The 26,815-nt window shown below is 41.1% G+C and overlaps 1 protein-coding gene across 1 annotated transcript in view; it reads left to right on the top strand.

The window, feature by feature from the left end:
* Window positions 1–26,815, top strand: part of PCCA (propionyl-CoA carboxylase subunit alpha) — a 478,959-nt gene that overhangs the window by 123,875 nt on the left and 328,269 nt on the right. Inside the window, exon 7 of the mRNA XM_017861220.1 lies at window positions 3,442–3,573. Within this exon, the coding sequence (XP_017716709.1) occupies window positions 3,442–3,573 (132 nt within the window). The remainder of the gene's footprint in view (window positions 1–3,441; window positions 3,574–26,815) is intronic.

Raw genomic sequence — 26,815 nt, 5'->3', positions numbered from 1 at the left:
CATCACACTGCAGTTGCCATATTCTCTTATCCTGACCTCATCCTTTTTGGTCACAGATTTATGGGAGCCACAAGCCTCTAATGTTGCTCTCTCACTTTGCTTTAATTACTTTTAAAGGCCGACCTAGGGAGCACTTCCAAAACACATTGATAAAAGGAAGTTAAGTCATTGAAACATTTGTAGTTATCCAGCATACTACTATTTTTCTTTTGTATTGGGTGGGACAAAAAATAGTCACTAAATACTTGATGTAAGCTTTTTTTTTTTTTTTTTGATAATTTTGCATTTTTGGGTGAGTAATTTTCCTCAAATTAGAATGCACAAGAAAAATCTGGTTAATCAGTGTTCCAGGTCGTTGGGCTCCTGTTAATCAGAAGTTTTACTGTATAATCATAATGTGTTTTGGATGTTCTCATTTATGTTATTTCTTCAGTTCTTTGTGTGGGCACTCTGATTGCTTGATTACATCTACCTGGCATAGTCGTTTTTAAAGCAGCATTATAATAAAAATTTCCATCTTTGCAAGTAAAATGAGAATACGGAAAGACAACTGATGGTTGAAGCATGATTGTTTCCTCTTGCGTTTACTTAGTGTTCAGCGGGTTTCAGGTTTTGGATAAAGAGAAATGAATATGATCATTGTCCTGGTCTGAAATGATTCATGTATCCACCTGGAGACACAGAGTTGATAGAGGTGTAGGCTTACCACTATTATCTCCCCATACAGAGCAGCGCTACTTCCTACGTGCTTTACATTTTTGGGGATTTGCATAAGATTTTTTTTTTCCATGAAAATAAGGTTCTACTAAAACCAAATACAAAAACATTTGATAGAGAGATACTTTATAAGCACCTCTTATGGCTGAAGGGGATTCTTATCTAGCATCCTGCCACTTGTAACACCAGCAAATTTTAGGCATTTGGGTTCCTATAATATTATTTTAGAGTCCTGTGGACCTAGCTATCTTATTATTCTAGTGTCCTCTTTTTTTTTTTTTTTTTTTTTTCTGGAGAAAGGGTCTCACTCTGTTGCCCAGGCTGGAGTGCCGTGGTGCAATCTTGGCTCACTGCAACGTCCACTTCCCAGGTTCAAGCGATTCTCCTGCCTCAACCTCCAGAGTAGCTGGGATTACAGGCACGCACCACCATGCCCAGCTGATTTTTGTATTTTTAGTAGAGACAGGGTTAGGAGCATCCTCATTCCCAAAGAGAAAAGGATGCAGAGGAATCTGAGTAGTTGTCCCCAGTTTATGACACTTACCTCTTGCTCTCTGTGCTGTCATTTCTCCTTAGTTCTCTAGTCTTCATCAGCCTTGTATCAAAACACTCAAGTTTCACTGCTTCTTTGGATTTTCATTTCCTTACGCAGGCTCCTGTGTCACGTACAACTTACATTAAGTAAATGTGTATACTTTTTTTTTTTTGGTTAATCTATCTTTTGTAATAGGTGCCACAGCCATAAACTTAGAAGGGTAGAAGGAAAATAATAGTTTTCCTCCTGTACGTTATTTAATTCTTTAATCAAACTTAAAAGTCAGATATTATCCACATTGTCACTCAAAGAAATGGATGCTTTAGACTCCGGGTCTAAAAATTCCCTTTTGTTTTGCTTTTGGGTAGGAGAGAAGCATACCTCTTGAATTTAAATGCATTGGCTTTACTACTCAGTTTCTCTGAATGATGTCATTCACAACTTTTATTTTTATATATATTTTTTGAGATGGAGTCTCGCTCTGTCCCCAGGCTGGAGTGCAGTAGCTCCATCTCGGCCCACAGCAACTTCTGACTCCCGGGTTCAAGCAATTCTCCTGCCTCACCCTCCCCAGTAACTGGGATTACAGGTGCGTGCCACTACGCCCAGCTAATTTTTTGTATTTTTAGTAGAGACGGGGTTTCACCATGTTGGTCAGGATGGTCTCGATCTCTTGACCTCGTGATCTGTCCTCCTCAGCCTCCCAAAGTGTTGGGATTACAGGCGTGAGCCACCGCACCTGGACTGCCATTCACAACTTTTAATTCCATCCTGTATTTGATGCCTTTAAAAATCTGTAGTTTGGAGGTTGCAGTGAGCCAAGATTGTGCCATTGCACTCCAGCCTGATAACAGAGTGAGACTCTGTCTCAAAAAAGATAAAATCTGTATTTCAGCCTGGACTTGTCTGATCACTTCTATACCTCTCTATCTGCCTCCTTCACATGAATACTTGACTATTGTGAGGCACCTCAGCTCAGCGTGTGCAAAGTTGGAGTCACATCTCACTTCCTAAATATTTATCTCCTTGTGTATTCCTTGTGTTTATTCCTTGTTCGACTTCCACTTGCTGCTCAGGATGGGGTTAATCCTCCTGGTCACGATGGCCAGGAGAGCAGTTCAAGCAACAGGCTACTCAGCTGCCCTGGTCACCAGGAGAATGAATCTTTTTTCCCAAGTCAGGATTCTTTGCAAGTAGCAATGCTAACATGGAATGAACATGTGACGCAAAAGTGATATATAAATATGCGATTTATTGTTTATACCAACTCTGACAAAGGTCATAGGGCAATCAGCAGTTAGGCGCCTTCCTCGAGGAAGGCCTGCATATAGGTCTGGTTTTTCCCATTTTATATTTACCTTCAGTTCTTTATGAAATGACTTCATCCTTTATCTCAGCAAACACCCCCATTACTTTTCTAGACCATGCCCTGTGGTGGAGCTAATGGCATCATATTTTGTTCTGTCTCTAGATCTGTTTAAGTCATTAGCATTTTTTTTTTATTAGAGTGGAATGAACAGAGAGGTAGATCCATTGTCAAGGTACTCAGTGTGGTTTGTGCAGAGTGGTTTTGGTTGAAACTGGAAGTCTACCCAGTTAAATTCCCGCTGGATTCTTGACTCATCTTTTGTAGTCACAAAGATGTAAACATGTTGTACTTTCTTTTATCTGTTTCTCTGAAGTGTCAGTGATCTGTTCACGTTTCCTGGAAATTATTGATATCCTGTCATCTTCATCCATGTTATCTCCTATGTTTAGCTCAGAGCCTGGCGCAGAATTGGTATTCAGTAAATATGGATATTTGTGTTATACTAGGCACTATGCTGCAGGCTGTTGAAAACACAGAGATTTATAAGGTGTTTAGGGGTGACCTTACTGGCTAGATTAGGTGGCATAGGACGTTATATACAAATACAGTGTCATAGAGCGGCTTTTCGGAGGTGCACTGTTTATACCCAGCAGGAGTTCTTCAGTGCTGTCCGTTGTTTTCATTTGACTTTGTTGCATGCATCTATCCACACATGTACTATATGCAATATAGTATTTTAATGTGTTGGCTCAAAAACTGTTGTTTCTGTGAGAAAAATAGTTAGAAAATACACATATGGGCTTTTCTTTTTATGAATTGTGACTCCACATCATGCTCTGTAATGTTCTTGTTATAAATTTTGACTTGTTTTTCTCCACAGGCAGCAGAAGATGTCATTTTCATTGGACCTGATACACATGCTATTCAAGCCATGGGTGACAAGATTGAAAGCAAATTATTAGCTAAGAAAGCAGAGGTTAATACAATCCCTGGCTTTGATGGAGTAGTCAAGGTGAGGAGCTATTTTAACTTTTATTGTATATGTCTTTAAGTTAAGCATTTTGTCAAAAGTATAAGATAAAATGTAATTATTGTGTTTTTACATTTATTTATTTATTTAAGGTGAAGTCTTGCTCTTGTCACCCAGGCTGGAGTGCAATGATGCAATCTTGGTTCACTGCAACCTCCACCTCCAGGGTTCAAGTGATTCTCCTGCTTCAACCTCTGGAGTAGCTGGGATTGCAGGCGCCTGCCACCATGCCCAACTAAGAATTTTTGTATTTTTAGTAGAGACAGGGTTTCACCATGTTGGCCAGGCTGGTCTTGAACTCCTGACCCCAGGTGATCTGCCTGCCTCGTCCTCCCAGGTGCTGGGATTACAGGTGTGAGCCACTGCATCTGGCCAAAAATCAGTGTTTTTAACTGGATTATTTTATTATTTTTAGAGATGGGGGTCTCACTCTGTTGCCTAGGCTGGAGTGCAGTGGTGCAATCATAGCTCACTGTAACCTTGAACTCCTAGGCTCAAATGATCCTCTTGCCATGACTCAAGAATCCCTCCTTTAACCTCCCAAGTGGCTAGGACTACAGGCACACACCACCACACCTGACTAATTATTTTTATTTTGTAGAGATGAGGGTCTCACTGTGCTGCCCAGGCTGGTCTCAAACTCCTGGGCTGAAGTGATTCTCCCGCCTTGGCCTTCTGAAGTCTTGGGATTACAGGTGTGAGCCATTGCACCTGGGCAACTTGTGTTATTTTAAATAGCATAAGTTTGAGTGAGAAACCGTTTGAGCATTGTATTCAGTGAATCAGCAGTGACTCAGACTTTCATAGGAAAAAGCTTAGTGATTAAAAATTGTATTGTCAGATCTCTGGATTGCATTTAATAGTGGTATGTGTTTCATGTGTTAAATATTGTGAGTTTCTCTGTGTATCTTTATCTTGAGCTTCTCTCCATGTGCATAATATGTAAGTTAGAATCATGTTTCTGGTGAAGGTGGTATAGCTATAGATAACTGTATATTGCAAACATTTAGCAAGAGCCTTCTGCAGCTGAAGGCTTCTGAGGGAGAAATGCAGAAATTGAAGTATGCAATTTCCCCTTTTCCCATGAAAAATTATTCTATTTTTTTCTATTTAGAAGAGAGTCATCATGTAGAGTTTTAACCTTGTGATTTGAGTTAGCCTGCAGGAACTCTTCATTTCAGCATTTCTTATTGTTACTTTTGGCATTCTGTATTGGGCTGTTCTTCATTGTGCAAGATCATTTCATGCATTAGAGGACAATTAGAAAACTTGGCCCCTGGTTAATAAATATCCTCAGCTTCTTGCCCATATTTACCTGTATTTACTTTTATCTATGTTTATCCATGTTGTTTCTTCTCCATTGTTACAAGGAGGAGGTGTTCCACATGCTCTGGAAAGCCAGTTTCTCCTCCTATTTTCCAAATGTATTCTTTATAGCCTTCACAGGCTATGGTTTCACTGATTGTCTTTTCTCCCTTCTGTGTCTTAAAATTCTCCTCATCTTTTAGCTCCTTTCTGTTATCATTGCTATTAAAAATGCTCAGTGAACAAATGTATTGTTCACTCAGTTGTGTGGGAAGGATGTGGTGATGAGATACATGTAATCTGCGCATCATAGTGCTCACAGTTTAGTGGGAAAGAAACAACCATTTCTTCCATTCATAAAGCACCATCACCCCCTCACTCTACAGCTAGTTGCCACCTTCTCTCTTTCTTCCCTTTCAGTGCCAAAGCTCTTAGAATTGCCCTTCCTCACTTTCATTTCTGTATCTTTCACTTTATCTTTAAATTTGCCGTCTAGCTTCTTTACTCATTCCTACTGGATTTCTCTTGCAAAGCTACCAGCAACCTCTTCCCTTTGTTAAATCCAGTATATAAGCTTGAAATCTGATCTTCTATCAATCTCTGAGCAGCATTTGAGTCTCTTGGTCAGTCCATACTTCCCTCGTGAGATATTCACTTCTGACACATTACTCAGTTCCAGTTTTTGTGTTTTTGGCTTGTTTGAATGCCCCTTCTTAGATTCCTCCCGATTGTTCTTCCTATCTTTGTTCCTTAAATGGGGGTTTTATTCTGGGTCCTGAGTAGGACATTTCCTCTTTTTATTGTGCTAACTTGCCCTGGGCAATCTTACTTTTTTTCATGGCATTAATTGCCACCTTTTCTTTTTTATTTTATTATTATTATTTGAGACATGGTCTTGTTCTGTCACCCAGGCTAGAGTGTGGTGGCACAGTCACGGCTCACTGCAACCTCAACCTCCTGGGCTCAAGTGCTCCTCCCTCCCACGTCAGCTGCTTGAATAGGTGGGACTATAGATGTGTGCCACCACACCTGCCTACTTTCTATATTTTGTAGAGACGGGGGTTTCACTGTGTTGCCCAGACTGGTCTCAAACTCCTGGGCTCAAGCAGTCCTTCTCCTTGGCCTCCCGAAGTGCTGGGATTTACAGGCATGAGCCACTGCACTTGGCCTGTTGCCACTTTTCTGACCAATCTCAAACGTGTGTATCTGTTCTAGATACCACTTCTGAACTTCAGAATTACATATCCAGTTGCTTCCTGTATAGCTCTTACTACTTGATGCCTCTGAGGCACTTTGAAACTAACAAGTTAAAAGCCGAACATCTTTTTCCTGAAACTATAGATTGGTACTACAGCCCATGCACACCTATGTTTATAAATAAAGGTTTATTGGAGGGCAGCCATGTTCATTCCTTTACATATTGTCTATGGTTGCTTTTCCACTAAAATGGTAGAGCTGAATAGTAGACTCAACTATGTGGAGTAGACTCAACTGTGTGGATCCATTAAGAAAACGTTTGCCTATCCCTGCTCTAAAATTCTTATCCTTCATTCTTTTCTGCCTAGGAAGGTGGTGGCTAGAAACACAGTAATTCTTAACAAATGTGACTGTGGAGAATTCACTCAGATAGCTTTCTAATCCATTTACTTCTTTCTTTGCCTGTGCTAACCAACCCAAATTCCAGCTACTATCATCTAGTCTAGATTACTTCATCTGCCTTCTAATTATTCTCCTTGTAGTCATTCTTGCTTCCATCTGATTAATTTTTAAAAAATTCTTCACCTCAAGCATTTATAATGTCTTTGTGTTACAAACATTCTAATTATACTTTTAGTTATTTTAAAATGTACAATAAATTATTATTGACTGTAATCACTTTGTTGTGCTGTCAAATACTAGATGTTCCCCATTCTATCTAATTGTACCCGTTTTTGTATCCATTAACCATCCCCATGTCCTTCAACGCCCCCCCCCCCCACTACCCTTCCCAGCCTCTGGCAATCATCATTCTACTCTCTATCACTGTGAGTTCAACTGTTTTAATTTTTAGCTCCCACAGATGAGTAAGAACATGTCAAGTTTGTCTTCCTATGTCTGACTTAGTTCATTTAACATAATGTCCTCCAGTTCCATCTGTGTTGTTGCAAGTGACAGGACCTCATTCTTTTTGGTGGCTGAATATATATGGAGTACATATACTCCATTATATATATGTACCACTTTTTAAAAATCCATTCGTCTGTTGATGGACATTTAGGTTTCTTCCAAATGTTGGCTATCGTGAATAGTGTTGCAGTAAATGTGGGAGTGTAGATATCTCTTTGATATACTGATTTCCTTTCTTTTGGGTATATACCTAGCAGTGGGATTGCTGGAGCATATGGCAGCTCTATTTTTAGTGTTTTGAGGAACCTCTATACTGTTCTCCACAGTGGCTTTACTGATTTGCATTCCCCCCAACACTATACAAGAGTTCCCTTTTCTCTATATCCTCGCCCGCATTTGTTACTGCCTGTCTTTTGGATAAAAGCCAGTTTAACTGGGGTGAGATGATTTCTCATTGTATTGCATTTCTCTGATGATCAGTTATGTTGAGCACCTTTTCATATGCTTGTTTAACATTTGTATGTCTTCTTTTGAGAAATGTCTATTCAGATCTTTTGCCCATTTAAAAAATTGGATTATTAGATTTTTTTTTCTCGTTGAGTTGAGCTCCTTATATATTCTGGTTATTAATCTCTTGTCAGATGGATGGTTTGCAGATATTTTGCTCCCATTCTGTGAGTTGTCTCTTGACTGTTGATTGTTGCCTTTGCTGTGCAGAAGCTTTTTAACGTGATGTGATCCCATTTGTTTATTTTTGCTTTGGTTGCCTGTGCTTGTGGAATATTACTCAAGAAGTCTTTGCCCAGACCAACATCTTAGAGAGTTTCTGCAATGTTTTTTTTTTTTTTTTTTTTTTTTTTTGAGACGGAGTCTCGCTCTGTCGCCCGGGCTGGAGTGCAGTGGCCGGATCTCTGCTCACTGCAAACTTCGCCTCCCAGGTTCACGCCATTCTCCTGCCTCAGCCTCCCGAGTAGCTGGGACTACAGGCGCCCGCCACCTCGCCCGGCTAGCTTTTTGTATTTTTTAGTAGAGACGGGGTTTCACCGTGTTAGCCAGGATGGTCTCTATCTCCTGACCTCGTGATCCGCCCGTCTGGCCTCCCAAAGTGCTGGGATTACAGGCTTGAGCCACCGCGCCCGGCCTCTGCAATGTTTTCTTTTGGTAGTTTCGTAATTTGAGGTTTTAGGTTTAAATTTTCAATAGATTTTGATTTGATTTTTGTATATGGTGAGAGATAAGGGTCCAGTTTTATTCTTCTGCATATGGTTATCCAGTTCCCCCAGCACCATTTATTGAAGAGACTGTCCTTTCCCTAAAGTATGTTCTGGGCACCTTTGTCAAATGAATTCGCTGCAGATGTATGGATTTATTTCTGGATTCTCTGTTCTGTTCCATTGGTCTATGCCAGTACTCTGCTGTTTTGGTTGCTATAGCTCTGTAGTATAATTTGAAGTCAGGTAATGTGATTCCTCCAGTTTTGTTCTTTTTCCTCAGGATAGCTTTGCCTATTCTGGATCTTTTGTGGTTCTATATAAATTTTAGAATTTTTTTTCTCGATTTCTGTGATGATTGTCACTGTTGCCAGGCTGAAGTGCAGTGGCACAATCTCAGCTCACTGCAACCTCCACCTCCCGGGTTCAAGTGATTCTCCTGCCTCAGCCTCCTGAGTAGCTGGCACTCTAGGCGTGCACCACCACGCCCAGCTAATTTTTGCGTTTTTAGTAGAGACGGGGTTTCACCATGTTGGCCAGGATGGTCTTGATCTCCTGCCCTCGTGATCCACCCGCCTTGGCCTCCCAAAGTGCTGGGATTACAGGCGTGAGCCACCGCCCGGCCTATAGTTTTCATTGTAGAGACCTTTCACTTCTTTGGTTAAGTTTATTCCTAAGTATTTTATTTTATTTTATTCGTAGCTATTGTAAGTGGGATTACTTTCTTGATATCTTCTTCAAATTGTTTACTGTTGGCATATAGGAATTCTCGTCCATTAATTCATGATACTTCAGTTTGAGTGACCAAAAATCCAGATTTGATCATATGCCTGTCTTTAATAACTTTTGAATGACTACTCATATAAATGTTTTAAATGGTTGGATTTTGCTTAGCTCTCCAAACTGGTAATTGTGCCAGTGTATCTTTTGCACTGTATGTATCCACCATACTTGACATTGTTCAGATTCTTGAAACTTCTGTACTTACTCATAACTGCTTCTGTCTTCATTCCTGATTGTCTCTTAGTCATTGTTTAGGTCTTGGCTTCAATGTAAATTTCTCACATAGGCATTCCTTAACTGTCTTCATTAAATTAGGCCCTCTGCTGTATTTTTCTTAGGCTCTTCATTAACTCATCACATTTTAAATCATTTATTCATTCATCTATTCAGTAGATATTTACCAAGTGCATGTTATTTGTCTGACACTGTTTGAAGTGCTATTGATATAGTAGTGAACAAAAAGACTGAATGTATTTTTCTGCCCTCAAGGAGCTTACACTATAGAAGAAGGAAACAGATGATAAACAAATAATAAAACATATAATATGTTCTATGTTGAAACATAAGAGAAAGAGACTGCTGGAAGGTGGGGCTATATTCACAATTTTAAATACAGGCATCTCTTGATATCTACAAGGGATTGGTTCCAAGACCTACCCCCTCAGATACCAAAATTTATTGATCCTCAAGTGCCTTATATGAAATGGGGTAGTGTTTGCATATATCCTATGCTCATCCTTCTGTATACTTTATTTTTAAATTTTTATATATTTATTTTTTTGAGGTGGAGTCTCACTTTATCACCCAGGCTGGAGTGCAGTGTCATGATCTTGGCTCACTGTAACCTCCGCCCTCCCCCTCCCCCCCGGGTTCAAGCAATTTTCCCACCTCAGCCTACCAAGTAGCTTGGATTATAGGCATGCGCCACCATGCCCAGCTAATTTTTGGATTTTTAGTAGAGATGAAGTTTCACCACGTTGGCTAGGCTGGTCTTGAACTCCTGACCTCAAATGATTTACCTGCCTTGGCCTCCCAAGTGCTGGGATTACAGATGTGAGCCACTGCGCGCAGCCCTTCCGTATACTCTAAATCATCTCTAGATTACTTATAATACCTAATACAATGTAAATGCTATGTGAATAGTTGTCCCACTGTGTTTTAAAATTTGCAGTTTTTATTTTCTTCCTTCGCTTCCTTCGCCTTCCTTCCTTCCTTCCTTCCTTCCTTCTTCCTTCCTTCCTTTCTTCCTTTCTTCCTTCCTTTCTTCCTTTCTTTTTTTTTTTTTTTTTCTGAGTATTTCCATCTGTGGTTGGTTTAATCTGTGGATACAGAAGCCCAAGATAAAAAAAAAAAAAAATCGGATATAGAGGCAGTGCATGTTTAGCAAGACTATCTAAGGAGGGAAAAAGTGGGGCGTGACAAGTCTTGCTTGGCTATCCTGGGAGAAGAGCAAAGGCATATTGGCAGAGAAGATAACAAGTGGCAAGATTTTGGTTGAGATTGAAGTGTACCTGATACTGATAACCGAGAAGCATGTGATCTGGAATCATCAAGAGAGAGACAATTTAGAGATAAGGTAAAAAAGTAGCGGGCGGGTATGGCTCAAGGCCTGTAATGTCCCAGCGGCACTTTGGGGGAGGGCCGAGACGGGGCGGATCACGAGTCAGGAGATCGAGGACCATTCCTGGCAGAACCACGGTTGAAACCCCGGTCTCTACTAAAATCAAAAAAACTAGCCCGGGCCGATGTCGGGCGCTCGTAGTCCATGCTACTCGGAGGCTGAGGCAGGAGAAAGGCTGTTAAACCCGGGAGGCGTAGCTTGCAGTGAGCTGAGCTCGGCACTGCACTCCAGTCCTGGGCGAGAGGAGACTCCGTCCAAAAAAAAAAAAAAAAAAAAAAAAAAAAAAAAAAAAAAGATAATAGTATAGTAGGGAGCTTAGATTTTTAGGGCCTTAAAGGCCATTTTAGTATTAGGTAAATGCCTCCTTCCTACACTGGAGTGCAACAGCTTCTGATGGCAGGGATGCTGCTCTCTTTATTACTGTATCACATGTGCATGGTGCCTAACATATTGTCAGTGCTTAGTCAGTGCTCACTAAGTATTTGTTGAATAAATAATATTCTAGGAGGTACATTTTATACACAATACCTATTTAATACACATTGTCTGCCATTTAGTACATATTGATTAGTCACATTTATGAAAGATACCAAAAGAAACCAAAAACCAAGAGAAAAAAATAAAACACAATAGAAACAGATCCACATATACTTTAGATATTGGAATTGGCTGAGATAACTATGATTTATACGTTAAAGAAATCCGAGGAAAATATGGAGAAAATAGATAAGTATATAAGGAAATCCAGGCTTGTAATCCCAGCACTTTGGGAGGCCGAGGTGGGCAGGTCACCTGAGGTCAGGAGTTCGAGATCAGCCTGGTCAACATGGCAAAACCCTGTCTCTACTGAAAATACAAAAATTATTCTAGTGTTGTGGCAGGTGCCTGTAATCCCAGCTACTTGGGAGGCTGAGGCCTGAGAATCGCTTGAACCTGGGAGGTGGAGGTTGCAGTGAGCCAAGATCACACCGTTGCACTCCAGCCTGGGCAAGAAGAGCGGAAGTCTGTCTCAAAAAAAAAAAAAAAAAAGAAAAGAAAAGAATTTCACAAGAGAATTTGAATCTATTTTAAACATTAAATACAAGACTGGGCGCAGTGGCTTATGCCTTTAATCCCAGCACTTTGGGAGGCCAAGGTGGGTGGATCATGAGGTCAGGAGTTCAAGACCAGCCTGGCCAGCATGATGAAACCCCGTCTCTTAAAATACAAAAATTAGCCAGGCATGGTGGTGCGCACCTGTAATCCTAGCCACTCGGGAGGCTGAGTAGGAGAATCACTTGACCTCAGGAGGTGGAGGTTGCAGTGAGCCAAGATCATGCCACTGCACTCCAGCCTGGGTGACACAGCGAGACGCCATCTCAAAAAAAAAGAAAGAAATTATTTAACTGCAAATATGTGAAAATAAGGACTTTAGATAGACTTAACATTGGACTCAACCAAGCAAAATATAAATATAGTATCCATGTTATAGCACGTATCAGGTTTTTTTCTTCTTTTTTTGTGGCTGAGTGATATTCTATTGTATGAGTGTACCACTTTAAAAATATCCACCTGAGGTCAGGAGTTCGAGACCAGCCTCGTGAACATGGCAAAACCCCGTCTCTACTAAAAATACAAAAAAATTAGCCGGGCATGGTGGCAGGCGCCTGTAATCTCAGCTACTCTGGAGGCTAAGGCAGGAGAATCGCTGGAACCCTGGGGGCAGAGGTTGCAGTGAGCTGAGATGGCGCCACTGCACTCCAGCCTGGGCAACAGAATAAGACTCTGTCTCAAAAAAAAAAAAAAAATCCATTCATTGGTTGAAAGACATTTGGGTTACATTTTCACCATTGCAATTAGTATTGCTACAAACATTTGTATGCAAGTATTTGCTTATATATTTGTTTGTTTGTTTTGAGATGGAGTTTCACTCTTGTTGCCCAGGCTGGAGTGCAGTGGCGTGATCTTGACTCACTGCAACCTCTGCCGAGTTCAAGTGATTCTCCTGCCTCAGCCTCCCAAGTAGCTGGGATTAGAGGCACCCACCACCATGTCTATGTCTGGCTAATTTTTTTTTTTTTTTTTTGTATTTAGTAGAGACAGGGTTTCACCATGTTAGTCAGGCTGGTCTCAAACTCCTGACCTCAGGTTATCCACCCACCTTGGCCTCCCAAAGTGCTGGGATTACAGGTGTGTGCCACTGCGCCCAGCCATATGTCTATTTTTAAGTTATTTGGGGTATGTACCCAGGAGTGGAATTCCTGGGTCATGTGGTGATTCTATGTTTATCTTTTTGAGGAACTGTCAGGCATCCAAACCTTTATCTACTCCCTTCCTCTTGTATAATCCACTCCTCTTCAATTTGAGTAGAACCCGTGAATTGCTTCTCTAACTAATGGAATATGGCAAAGGTGATGTCATGTTACTCCCTTAATTAGGTTGCATTATATGGCAAAAGTGATGGGATGTCACTGCATTCAATTACATTATGTGGCAAAGTGGTTGGGTGTCACTCCTGTGATTATGTTTCATTATATAATACTTGATCTTAACAGACTAGAGAACAAGATTCGTTTTGCTGGCTTGATAAAGTAAGCAGCCATATTGAGGAAGCCTGCTTGGCAGTGGATGGTGGGCAGATTCTAAGGATCTATGTAAGGGCAATCTCCACCCAAGAGCCAGCAAAAGGCTGGAGTCCTTCCTCATGCAGCCACAAGGACATAACTATCTGAAGGCCAACTATCTGAATGAGCTTGGCAGCAAATTTCTCCCCATTTGAGTCTCCAGTGACAATGCAGCCTGGTTCACTCCCTGATTACAGCCTTGCAAACCCCTGAGTAGTGTATGATGAAATTATTGTTATTATTTCCTTATGAGGTCTTTTCCTCTTTACATTTTTGTTTTAGACATTTGTGTGAATTTGGGTAGGGGTTTGGATGTGTCATTATGAACCTTGATCTACTCAGCCTGAATATTTCTACCAGTATAATTATATATTTTTTTGACAAGGAATCTTGCCTTTTTTGTATATTCAATTTGTACTTGATTTATTCACAAGAATACTAATGCGTCACTGTCCAAATTATTTCTGGCTTGATGATGAATGATGGAGTCCTCAAGGGTTCAAGGATGAGACCATCAGGAGAGCATTTGATACGGAAATTCTGTTTATGTAGGAGATTTTTCTTTATGAAATTAATGGATGTAGTATCTCATAGGAAGGGAATGTTTCTTGGCTAAAGGTCCAAAGGTGACCGTTGTGTGCTGGGATGTGGGAAATACGACAGTTATTATCGATATCTATCAACCGAGTAGTTTGTTGATTCAGAGGGAGAGCTTGTGGAACAAAGGCAGGAATTAAGGTAAATATTGTGCCACTCATATCAATAAATTTTTTACTTGTTTCTCCACTAATAATTAGTGAAAATTCTTCTTGTGAGTTGAAGAGTAAAAGGAGAAATGGGTACTTGATTTGCTGTTAGAACGTTGCCTACTATCATTTTTTCCCCTATTCTCTTGAATAAAGCAGAACAATTATTTTTCCGTTGTAATTTCTTCTTAGTGTCTCACGTGTCTTTATCAAAAGACTGGTGTTTAATTTTTGGAGTGGGAGCATCTAGTTTTATCTTCAAGGTTATCATCTTATTCTGGGTCCTATACTGCCTTTGTTTTCAGGCTCTCTTGAAATGTGTAATATGGAGTTATGTTGTTTGACTGTGGTGCCTTCCCAGCCAATTTTTGCTTGTTTATGACATTTTCTGTTTCTGGCCTAAGGCTGCGCACAAGAAGTGAGGAAGGAGCTGGGGTCACAATTACTTCAGGGCTTACTCCTGAATGCTAACTGAAGGTAGTAAGAACCCACCCTGGAAGTCTCCAAGGGGGTTATCCTTTGTCTGCTAGCACAACTGGATTAGAGTTACCTGTTTTCACAGGAAAGATTTTGGTGATAGCCTTCAAAAGACCTGTCCAATATCTACAGTTTCTTTTTTTCTTTTCTTTTCTTTTTTTTTTTTTTGAGATGGAGTCTCTTTCTGTCACCCAGGCTGGAGTGCAGTGGCACAATCTTGGCTCACTGCAACCTCTGCCTCCCGGGTTGAAATGGTTCTCCCAGCCTCCCAAGTAGCTGGGACCACAGGTGTGCAGCACCATGCCCGGCTACTTTTTTTTTTTGTATTTCTAGTAGAGACTGTGTTTCACCATGTTGGTCAGGTCTTGAACTCCTGACCTCAAGTGATACACCTGCCTTGGCCTCCCAAAGTGTTGGGATCACAGGCGTGTGCCACCACACCCAATCATTCAGTTTTTCTAAACCCCACTAGCTTTCTGTGCGTTTGGGGTCTGAAGTCACTGTCAGGATATTTCTCGTTTCCCCTTTCTAATAGGTCTTCCTCTTTCCCTCTCCCTGTTCCCCACTTTGTAACTATCCTTGGTGAAATGATGCCATTTAGAAAGAGAAGACCGTGAATTTGCATTACATATTTAAGGCATTTGAAGAGCAGAAGTCTGACTCTGAGAGACCAGAGACTTAGTCTGAGCCAAACTCGTGAGAGTCTCCTAGGAGCATATTGAATATGTTGTTTGTGCACCTCATGAATTGGGCTCACAACCTAATGGTTGGCCGTCTCTAACTGCAAACCTGACAGTGCCTTGTCGGTTTAAGATTTGGAAAGACTGTATCTCCTAGGCCCAGACTTCCATGGACAAAGCAAGTCAAGACGGAGGAAAATACTCAAGGTTCCCAGGTAAATTGTGTTCTGTTGGGATGGTGATCTGAGGAAACCTTCTGAACTCACTGGCTTCTAGAGTCAGCATGAAGATGGGCTTATGAAGCCTATGCCTGTCTTCTTTCAGGTGAACTTTGACTTATGGACTTAGAAAAAAAATGTTGAGGACATTATGTTTGTAATATGGGAGGTTTCTTCCAATATTAAACATTTTCAAATGTGATCAGAAATTCAGCGGGTCTTTATTCCTACAGTTCTTGAAAAGGAAATTGGAGCTCTACCCAGTGTGAGACTCATCTCACCATTGTGGTTGGGGAGACCCCCGAGGGGGTCGCTCAGTGGGCCTCAGAGAAGCATGCAGATGCCAAGTCTAGGATCTTGAACTGTGGCTTTTAGTGGGCCTCGAACGTGTCTCTGTGGGTAATACACTTGGTTTTGCTTGTTCAACAGGTTATTTTGGTTATCTTCTTAGGAGGCTGCATCTGAATTTGCAGCCTCTGTTCTAGTAAATTTGGAAATATGGAAAGGTAGAAAGGAGAAAAGAAATCTCATCTTTTCAGTTTTTCTCCTTGTATGCATTAGATGATTTGTAACATCCTATTACACACTCAAATAATGATTGATTCTCATTGTCTGCACGAATGATTATTTCTGAATTTGTGATGCCACAACTGAACCTGCAGGTTATAGTTTTCAGATAAGCATTTAAAAATAATTTTAAAGGAATGTTCTTTTGTTACCCTGGGAAATATTTTTTTTTTTTTGAGATGGAGTCTCTCCCTGGAGTGCAGTGGTGCGATCTCAGCTCACTGCAACTTCTGCGTGCCGGGTTCAAGCAATTCTCCTGCCTCAGCCTGCCGAGTAACTGGAATTACAGGCATGCATCACCATGTCCAGCTAATTTTTCATTTCATTTCATTTCAGAGATGGGGTTTCACCATGTTGGCCAGGCTGGTTTCAATCTCCTGACCTCAAGTGATCCACCTGCCTCGGCCCCCCAGAGTGCTAGGATTGTAGGTGTCCAGGTGTGAGCCACTGTGCCTGGTGGAAATAATTTTTTTTGAGACAGAGTGTCACTCTGTTGCCCAGACTGGAGTACAGTGGCACAGTCTCGGCTCACTCCATCCCCGCCCCCCTGGGTTCAAGCGATTCTTGTGCCTCCATCTCCGGAGTAGCTGGGATTATGGACATGCGCCACCATACGTGGCTAATTTTATTTTAGTAATTTGTGATTTTTTAGTAATTTTGTATTTTAGTAGAGATGAGATTTCACCATGTTGGCCAGGCTGGTCTTGAACTCCTGAGCTTGGATGATCTGCCCTCCTCAGCCTCCCAAAGTGCTGGGATTAGAGGTGGGAGCCACCATGCCCGACCGGAAATAATTTTTAATACTAATTTTATTTTTAGTTTGTTTTATTTCTGATACAAGAGGCTGTACATATTTTCTTTCTTTTTTTTTTTTTTTGAGACGGAGTCTCGCTCTGTCACCCAGGCTGGAGTGCAGTGGCCGGATCTCAGCTCACTGCAAGCTCCGCCTCCCGGGTTCACGCCATTCTCCTGCCTCAGCCTCCCGAGTAGCTGGGACTACAGGCGCCGCCACCTCGCCCGGCTAGTTTTTTTTTTTTTTGTATTTTAGTAGAGACGGGGTTTCACCGTGTTAGCCAGGATGGTCTCGATCTCCTGACCTTGTGATCCGCCCGTCTCGGCCTCCCAAAGTGCTGGGATTACAGGCTTGAGCCACCGCGCCCGGCCACATATTTTTCTTTTAAATTTGGCTATTAGTTTAGGTTTCTGGTATAGTGACTCCACATGCACTTGGAGCTACACCGTTTACATTTACTAGTTTAGAGTCATTGAGTATAAGATTACTTTTGAGGATATCTATGCAGATAGAAATTTGCTGATGAAAATTAATAGTACTGAATTTGGGAATATCTTGTGTTTTTAGCAACTGTGTTAGCAACAGTTTTTCATTGGCAGAGTGCATATGCCAATTATAGGTAATTCTATCTTTTAAAAAAGTTTAGTGTTTTAAAATTAGTCTACAGTATTTTAAGACTAAATTATTTTCCTTGGTGATCGTATTCTACTTTTTTTGCCCAAGTAGTTTCCACCAGTTATGATGCAATTTTCGTTTGTTACATTTCTCCTTCAAACCTTTGTTCCTTTCTTATTTGAATATTTAGGATGTTACATGGAGACAGTTTACCCATACTCCTTTAAAGCATTGTGTGCAGTACTTCAGTGGTCTTCTGCAACTGTTTTCTTTATGGCTTATTAATCTGTCCTTGAATCATCCTTTTCCTTAGAGAGAAATTAATGTTTTAAAATGTAATTCTGAAGTAATCATTTGGTATCAAGTATTTGCCTTTAACAAATTTCGTTTTATGCAACATTTCATTACCTTGATCTCAGGAACTTGAGAGCAGAGTGAAAGGCATGCCCATAAAGATACTGAAGACAGGAATTGGGATCCCAGCTCTTTTTTTTTTTTTAAGGCAATGAATAACATGCCACAGATCCTGATTTCAAAGAACTTAAAGACTTCTTCGGGAGGACTGCAAGTATTGAGGCATTTGACTATGTTTTGATAATGCTAAGCTCAAGGTGCAGGGGCCCATATAAGATGGGCATGTTACCTAGTTTTAGGGTATCATTGCAGATTTTCCAATGGAAATGATAGCTAAGTAAAGCCTGAAATCTGAGTAGTAGTGAGTTAGCTGAAAAGTGAGATTGATGATGAACACAGCTCTAATGTCAGTGAAAACATCTTATTGCAAAAGCCTGGAGGTGAGAGACAGTGAGAACTCTGGAAAACTGCAGATTTGTAGTATGAGGGGCAGCGGTTAGAAAGGGAGCTAGAGAGAAAGTTAGGATCCAGATATGTGTGGGCTTTAATGTGGTGCAACTTATTTCTTGTGGTTTTGGGAGCCTCTGAATAATTGCATGCAGAAGAGTTAACATGACAGAATTGTGGCATTGGAAAACTCATTTTGGTTTGTTGTGTGGAAAATAGATTGGAGCAGAGCAAAACTTGAAGTTGGTAGACAAATTAGGATCCTCTTCTAATCCAGGATAGAAACGGCAGACCCCTAAAATAAAGTACTGTATGCAACAAAGTAGATGGTGTTGAGGAAGACGGTGGAAATGGAATCCATGGGATTATGTGATCTGTTCAACATCAGGTGTGAAGTGGAGGGAAGGATCATTGATGATTATTTTACTGCATTTGGTTGTAATACCTATCAGCACACCAGTTTCGGAAGAAATTCATTTAATATCTTGTAGTTCTAATTGTTCATTAAGAGGAAATAGTAGGCCAGGCGTGGTGGCTCACGCCTGTAATCCCAGCACTTTGGGAGGCCGAGGTGGGTGGATTATGGGGTCAGGAGATCAAGACCATCCTGGCTAACACAGTGAAATCCCATCTCTACTAAAAATACAAAAAAAATTAGCCGGGCGTGGTGGCGGGCGCTTGTAGTCCCAGCTACTCGGGAGGCTGAGGCAGGAGGGAGAATGGCTTGAACCCAGGAGGCAGAGCTTGCAGTGAGCCAAGATCGCGCCACTTCTTTCCAGGCTGGGCGACAGAGCGAGACTCCATCTGAAAAAAAAAATAAAAAAAAAGAGAGAGGAAATAGTAATACCCATTTACACCACAGAACAGCGTATGGTCATGTATTTGAATGAGTTTTGTAAATTAGGCAGTGTAGATTTAAAATAGTAATTTTTTTAATCACCTAATTAGCCAGATTTTAAAAACTGTACTCTTGCTTTAGCAGAAGGAGGCAAGTAACTAAAAAAGCTAGTGTGAAGGAAATCATTTAAAAAAGACCCTAAAACAAAACCAAAATTGGAGACAAGCTGTGTCTTAGCAGTTAGAAAGTATAACATTAAACGTTAGTGTATTTGTCCCTGCTAAACCAAGAATAATTTATTTTCCTGATGAAGTCTCAAAGGCTTTATATTTTGGAAGAAAAGACTCAATTGTTTTTACTATGCTGTTTTTACAATGATAGAAAAGTGTACTACATTTTAGAAAGCTTTTTTTTCTTTGAGATGGAGAGTGTCACTCAGTCAACCAGGCTGGAGTGCAGTGGTGCGATCTTGGCTCACTGAAAACCACCACCTTCTGGTTTCAGGTGATTCTTGTGCCTCAACCTCTCAAGTAGCTGGGTTTACAGATGTGGGACACCACATCCATCTAATTTTTGTGTTTTTAGTAGAGACAGGGTTTTGCCACGTTGCCCAGGCTGGTCTGGAACTCCTGGCCTCAAGTGATCCACCCCCCACGGCCTCCCAAAGTGCTGGAATTGCAGGCATGAGCCACTGTGCCTGGCCGAAAGATTTGAAAGTATATTAAAACAGAAAGAATTTTCTGCCTCACTTTGAGTTAACTGGATTATGTGGAAGCCAGAAAGCCATTCCTGAGCCCAGGATTGTTAAAAAGTTTCTGCTTTGCTTTATATATGAATGCAGAATAGTTTGAGGACAGCTTTTAGGGTACAGCTATAGCTCTTTCCTATAGTGTCTTGAAACAAATGATTTTTTTTTTTTTTTTTTTTTTAATAAACAGTCACTGATTCCCTTCTAGAACCAGCTGAGGAAAGTAAACTCCTAAGTGATTTTCATGAGTGGATAGCAGGATTCTCATCCACAGAGTAGAAAATTAAGGATCAGTAAGTAGGCAGTAGCAAGTAAGAAAGATGTCTGAATCATGAATGGCGGTCGGTGTTGACACTAATACCACTATAAAAATGTATGGGTGTTTAGCATCTGGGAAGAATGATTCGAATTTGCCTGTCTTTGCTGTAGTGTTTTCTGCGCTTCCCTGTGTTTTGCCCTGTTCACCAGCAATACCGAGTTGGTAGATCGTCTGATCCAGTGCATTATAAGAGAGGAAATACATGTTTTTTCCAGTATTGGAGTGCTAGGATTAGTTCTTTGTTATCTAAGTTCAGAAGATGAGTAATGACACAGGATATAACAACTAAGGCCAGGCAGGGAAGGCACCGACATGGTAGTTTGGGGTGGCAGGCTGCCCATTTTCTCACAATTACTAACCTTAATTGAGTACCTGCTGTGGGCCAGGTATTGTTCTAATGTGTTTCAGCCTTGACTAATTTCATCTTCTTAATAACCCTATGAGATAGATACTGTTATTATGTCCATTTTACAGATGAGGAAACCAAATACCAGAGAGGCACTCTAGTAACTCAGTCATAGTCACAGAACAGTATTGGAGCCCAAGCCTTCCGGCATAGCGCCTGTGCTCTTTTTTTTTTTGAGACGAAGTCTTGCTCTGTCGCCCATACTGGAGTGCACTGTCACTGTCTTGGCTCACTGCAGCCTCCGCCTCCCGAGTAGCTGGGGTTACAGGCATGCGCCACCACGCCTGGCTAATTTTTTTGTTTTCTTAGTAGAGACAGGGTTTCACCATATAGGCCAGGCCGGTCTTGAATTCCTGACCTCAGGTGATCCACCCACCTCTGCCTCCCAAAGTGCTGGGATTACAGACGTGAGCCGTGGTGCCAGGCCAACGCCTGAGCTCTTAACTACTAGGCTTGGTTGCCCCGCAGGTCGTGTTCTAGGTATTAACAAATAAATGCTTGCAGAAAAGGCACCAGATTTTTGTTAGCTCTTTTCATGTTTTTTTCTGGTTAGTTTTCCTACTATTTAGTTGGTTTTGTAGCATCATCCACACTCCTATCATAGTCACAGTAAAATAGGACTTTTTACTGTTATTATTCTTGGGTTGGATAATAGAGCCCACTTAATGTGAGTTGTTTTGTAATAGAGGAATAAGAGGAATAAAAGAAATGGGTACTGATTCGCTTGGTTTCGTTCTCTTTTCCATTTCTTAAGCCGTTCTTTTGGCATTATATTCTTAGTCCTTTCCTGTAACTCTTTCCCCATCGGTGCTCAAAAGAGTTAAGTAGCTTCGGAACCTGAGTGTGCCTTCCCTCAGGACAAGCTGGGATTACAGAAAGAATGGACCACGGGGATGTTTATCACTTAGAAGAATAGAATAAAATGATATCATTGGACTCTTCTTTTTTTCCTACCTCCTGATTGGAAACCATCAGGAATACGATCATCTGAGCATTTTGCTGACATATTTTAATTTTGTGTGTACTTTTCTTTGTTTTCTCAATTGTATTACTTGTGATATGAAAATAAAACTATTCTAAACACTCAAATGAAAATATTTAAGGGAAAATGAATAGCATCAAATTTGTTTTATCACTTCTGCTGAAAGTTTTATATTTGACTTTTTTTTCCCCCCCAGACAGGGTCTTGCTTTGTCACCCAAGCTGGAGTGCAGTGGTGCCATCTCAGCTCACTGCAACTTCTGCCTCCCAGGTTCAATCAGTTCCTCTGCCTCAGCCCCCAGAGTAGCTGGGATTACAGGCGCATGCCACCACGCCTGGCTAATTTTTGTATTTTTAGTAAAGACGGGGTTTCACCATGTTGGCCAGGCTGGTCTCCAACTTCTGACCTCGTGATCCGCCCGCCTCAGCCTCCCAAAGTGTTGGGATTATAGGCGTGAGCCACCACACCTGGCATATTTGACTTTTCTTCCATTTTGGGGATGATTATTATGTAATGTGTCAGAAATTTTCTTTTAATAAATTATAGGATATTATTGAACATTATGTTAACAGAATCTATTGTTCTAAGCTCTTTCATAGTTTCATGTATTGTGTGTCATGTAATTTATAGATGTGAGGGCTGTCTTAAGAATATTCTAAAGAGTGTTAAGCATAATCAACTCCACTTTTTCTTCAAATATTACCAAGGTGCATTTGTGAAGAGATAATGTTGTTTTGTTTAAAATATAATTATTTTATATAAATAAAGAACAAAGGCTGGGCGCAGTGGCTCACGCCTGTAATCCTAGCACTTTGGGGGGCTGAGGTGGGAGGATCACTTGAGGTCAGGAGTTCAAAACCAGCCTGCCAACATGGTGAAACCCTGTCTCTACTAAAAATACAAAAAAAAAATTAGTCATGCGTGGTGGTGTGCACCTGTAATCCCAGCTACTTGGGAGGCTGAGGCGGAAGAAACGTTTGAACCCAGGAGGTGGAGGTTGCAATGAGCGGAGAGCGCTCCATTGCACTCCAGCCTGGGCGACACAGCAAGACTCTCTCTTTGTCTCAAAAAAAAAAAAAAAAGAAAGAAAAAAGCACAAAGTATGTTTAGTAAAATAAAGTTTAACCTTTTACATTTTATGAAATAAAGTTTGATATCTGTACATTGAAATGAGCTGCTTTCTATTGTTTTGTATTATAACTTAAACTTGTGGCTTTCCAATTTGAAAACTTACTGCCATGTAGAATTTGATTTTTTTTCCCTAATGCAACACTTTACTTAAAAATTGTGGAGTAGAACTATATTTTTTAGAAGAGCAGGTTTTATGAAACCTAAAATTCAAACTGTGGAAGTTGCATGATGTGGTGGAAGAAGTGCTGGACTGAGAATTCCGAGAATATCAGGCTTGGTTTTGCCCAATGCCAACAGTATTTCATTGAGTGCACCTTGTTTTAAACTGAAGCAAAACCGAAATGTAAAAAGTAAAGTAGAGGTTCCTCTTCAAAGACTTTCCTTTGCATCTGATTGGGAATAAATAGTAACTTCTCTTAGAAGCAAAATTGATTCAAAGGCCTGTGCTAAGATTCTTAAATATCTGCTAGCTGTAATAAAGAAATCAATGTACTTTATGTTCTTAGCTCCCACAATGTAGCCTAAATATTTACCCTGGCATGCTTATACTGGTCCAAGCAAGCATTAAGTCATAGCCTGTTCCTCTTCCTTATTTGAAGCTGTTTTTACCTTTCTCAGCATTCCACAAGATACTTCCTCCTTCCTTTGTTCTCCTGTGCCTTTGCCTCTTTTACAAAGTTCTACGTTGCTAGCCAGTCAGGACAAATACAGAATGTGAGGTCCCGTTCCAGCCAATGGAAACCGGACACAGCAGTGGGGTGGACGCCTCAGGTTATAAATGACCCTGTCTCCATTGTTCAGTGTACTCACATGGCAGAACTGCTGGCAAGTGTACCCTTTCTGCAGAAAGTACAAATGACCTTGCTGAGGAAATTAAATTTATGTTCAAGTGCTATTTCTTTACGGCACCAGGGAACAAGCATTTCTAACAGAAGTCTGTTTGGTTCTTGAGTCCCTGCCCTGAACCCCTGCCTTTGGATGTCAGTTAACTCACTTACAAAACTGCTGCTCTGGAGATAAATAGTTCTGTTGGCATTTATGAGATTGTGTCTTCTCCTAACAGACTTACTTTTATGGAAGCTGATGTAGATAGTTGTGTATTCATGGGAGAAATAATGTGTTGATTGCGTGAATTTGCTAAACTCTGGGGATTTAGTAGAGTAAGACAGCTAGTTGTTGCCCTCACGAAGGTTAAGTGTGACAAGGGCTGTCATAATTGCAAGGCGTGGTATATGTGATCACACAGTGATGATACCTAGCTAGGTGTGGGAGGACTGGAAAGGCACCCTAAAGAAAGTGGCAGGCTGGGCATGGTGGTTCATGGCTGTAATCCCAGCACTTTGGGAGGCTGAGGTGGGCGGATCACCTGAGGTCAGGAGTTCGAGATCAGTCTGGTCAAAATGGTGAAACCCTGTCTCTCCTTAAAATACAAAAATTAGCTGGGTGTGGTGGTGTGCGCCTGTAGTCCCAGCTACTTAGGAGGCTAAGGCAAGAGAATTACTTGAACTCAGGAGGCAAAGGTTGCAGTGAGTGGAGATCGTGCCGCTGCACTCCAGCCTGGGTGACAGAGACTCCACCTCAAAGAAAAAGAAAGAACGTGGCATTAGCTGAAATTGGAAGCATGCCACCCTGAACTCTGGGAGGAAATGGTTATTTTCCTCTCACCCAGACTACTGCCTCCCAGCCTGTCTCTTAGATCCCTCTTGCCTCTCAAAGTGTTCATTTGTTTGCTCATTCATTCATTTATTCTTCCAACACTGTTGATTGAATAACGCCTGTGCCAGGCACTGTGCTCGGGATTTTAAATACCTAACTTGAAACAGCTGGACAGAGGTTTCTGTCCTTATGGAGCTTACATCGAGCTAGGGAGTTGCAGAGGGTGGACAGTGCACAAGATAAGTAAGCAGATGCTATGCCAGAATTCTGCAGCCTGCAACCAGAACGAGTCCTTCATTTCCTTGCTCTGAGGTTGCAGTTCAGTCTCTTTCATGTGACTGTGAGGCCCTGCTTACCCCCAGCCTCTCTCTTCAGGTCCTAGACACTCTGTTTTTCACGACGGTTTTATTTCTTAGGTCTCCTTTCAGTCACCACGCCTGAGAAAGTTTTCAGGAATCCATTTTTGGATTAGAGATCCCCTGTTGTCACATGCCCCCTTTACAACTTATACATAACATGCACCCCATAATCATTCCTTAGCTGCTGTGTGGCTGTATTTAAGGTTTGTCTTTTCTACCAGCCTGTAAATTACCTGTTGGCTAAGATGATGCCTTTCTTGTTCTGTTCTGTGTTTTCAGGGCCCATAATTGGGCCTATTGTAATAAGAGCTGGTTTGGTGAAAGGAAGTAAAAGGGGAGAGAGTTTCTGGCTGAGCCTGGCTGAACTGAGAAGGCCGTGCGAGGCTGGGGAGCCTGCCTGAGCCTTGGTGGCAGGGTGAGGTGCAGGATGAACAGGGGTGGGGCTGAGACTCGTGCCTGGGCAGACAGCTTCAAGTATTGAAGCCAGCCTAGGGAGTTCAACCTTGGTTTTGAGGCTATGGGATGTCATGAAAAGCTTAAGTGGATTTTGGGGACTCCTAGTTTGTTTTAATAACATTAAATATGTTCTCAAAATCATTAATAATTTGAAAAACAACTTCAGACATGGCTGACTTAATTTTTAAACTATGAAAATATGAAGTATGTAATTATGATTCTTATGGTAAAAAAGTTCAACATGTACGTAAGAGCATACAATTTTAATTTCCCTTTTCCTACTACTTTTAATCCTACTTTTTAAATTTAATTTTTTTTTTTTTTTTAAATATAGACAAGGTCTTGCAATGTTGCTCAGGTTGATACAGAACTCCTGGGCTCAAGCGATCTTCCTGCCTGGGCCTCCTGAGTAGCTGAGATTATAGGCCTGAGTTACCATGCCTGGCTGTCCATCCTACTTTTGATTAGTAACTTGGTTTTGGTAGCTGTCCAAAGCATAAACTTTCCTGTGCATTCAAATGTGTATTTCTGTCTTAACGTAGGTAAGGTCATACTCTATGTACTCCAACTTGCTACCCCTGCCCCCAGTATATACTTTATTTTGCTTATTTTTACAGTGTAAGAGTTACTCTCTTAAAACTTAATTGTCATTCATCATTGCCTTGTATGGAACCAAGGCATCTCGGACCACGTACCAAATTCCATAAGGCCTGGCCAGAACAGGGCCATGCTGTCCATGCTCCTTATGTTGTGCTTTGCTGCTGCTTCCTTACTGTGTTTCAACTTTAGCTGACTGATATTCTTTCCCTATTAAATTGCTTCCTCATCTAGGATTTTTGTATGTGCAGTTCCCTCTGTCTAGTAACTTTTCTGCCTGATCTTTTCATGGTAGCTAGCTGTGTGTGTGTGTGTGTGTGTGTGTGTGTGTGTGTGTGGTTTTAGAGACAGAGTCTCACTTTATTTCCCAGGCAGGAGTACAGTGGTGCCATCATGGCTCACTGCAGCCCTGACCTCCTGGGCTCATGCAGTCCTCCTGCCTCAGCCTCCCAAGTAGCTGGGACTACAGGTCCCACAACCACACCCAGTAATTTTTGTATTTTTTGTGGAGATAGGGATCTTGCCATGTTACCCAGGCTAGTCTCAAACTCGTCCCCTCAAGTGATCCTCCCATCTTGGCCTCCCAAAGTGCTGGGATTACAGGTGTGAGCCACTGTGCTTGGCCTGGCTAGATTTCTTTATCCTTAGGTTTAAAATTTCACTCCAGAAGGCCCTGTCTGAGCAGCCTGTCTGAAACAAGCTCTCCCTGGTTTTCTTGCCTCAATACTCTTTGTTTCTGTGTAACATTTATTTTAGTTATCAGTTGATTTGTTTATTTTCTGTTTCTCTCATTAGTTTGTAATAAGCTCCTTGAGGACAGAAAATGTATTTCATGTAGTGTTGCTGGGCAGATAGTTATTGAATTAATGTATAAGTGGTTGAATAAGAACATATAGATCAACTGCATTCTTTCTAAAGGCTAATATTTCATCTTATGGATGTACTAGTCCCTTATTGAAGGCTTATTAAATTGTTTTTCAGATTTTTTTTCTTATTAAAGCACCACCAACGAATTCAAAATAATGAATTTCTTTGAAGGTCTGTGTCCATGCATGTGGGTATGTCTGTAGGATGACTTCCCAGGAGTAAAATTTTAGAACAAAAGATAACATGTCCTCAAACTTTTGATAAATACTGGCAGTTTCTTTTAAAAAAAAATTATACCATTTTCTGCGATACCGGTAATATAAGAAGTATTTACCTTTG

The sequence above is a fragment of the Rhinopithecus bieti genome, unplaced genomic scaffold, assembly GCF_001698545.2.
Source record: "Rhinopithecus bieti isolate Rb0 unplaced genomic scaffold, ASM169854v2 scaffold_2254, whole genome shotgun sequence".
In the NCBI taxonomy this organism is placed as follows: Eukaryota; Metazoa; Chordata; class Mammalia; order Primates; family Cercopithecidae; genus Rhinopithecus; species Rhinopithecus bieti.
The sequence above is the reverse complement of the archived record's forward strand: the minus strand, read 5'-3'. Positions and strand labels throughout refer to the sequence as shown.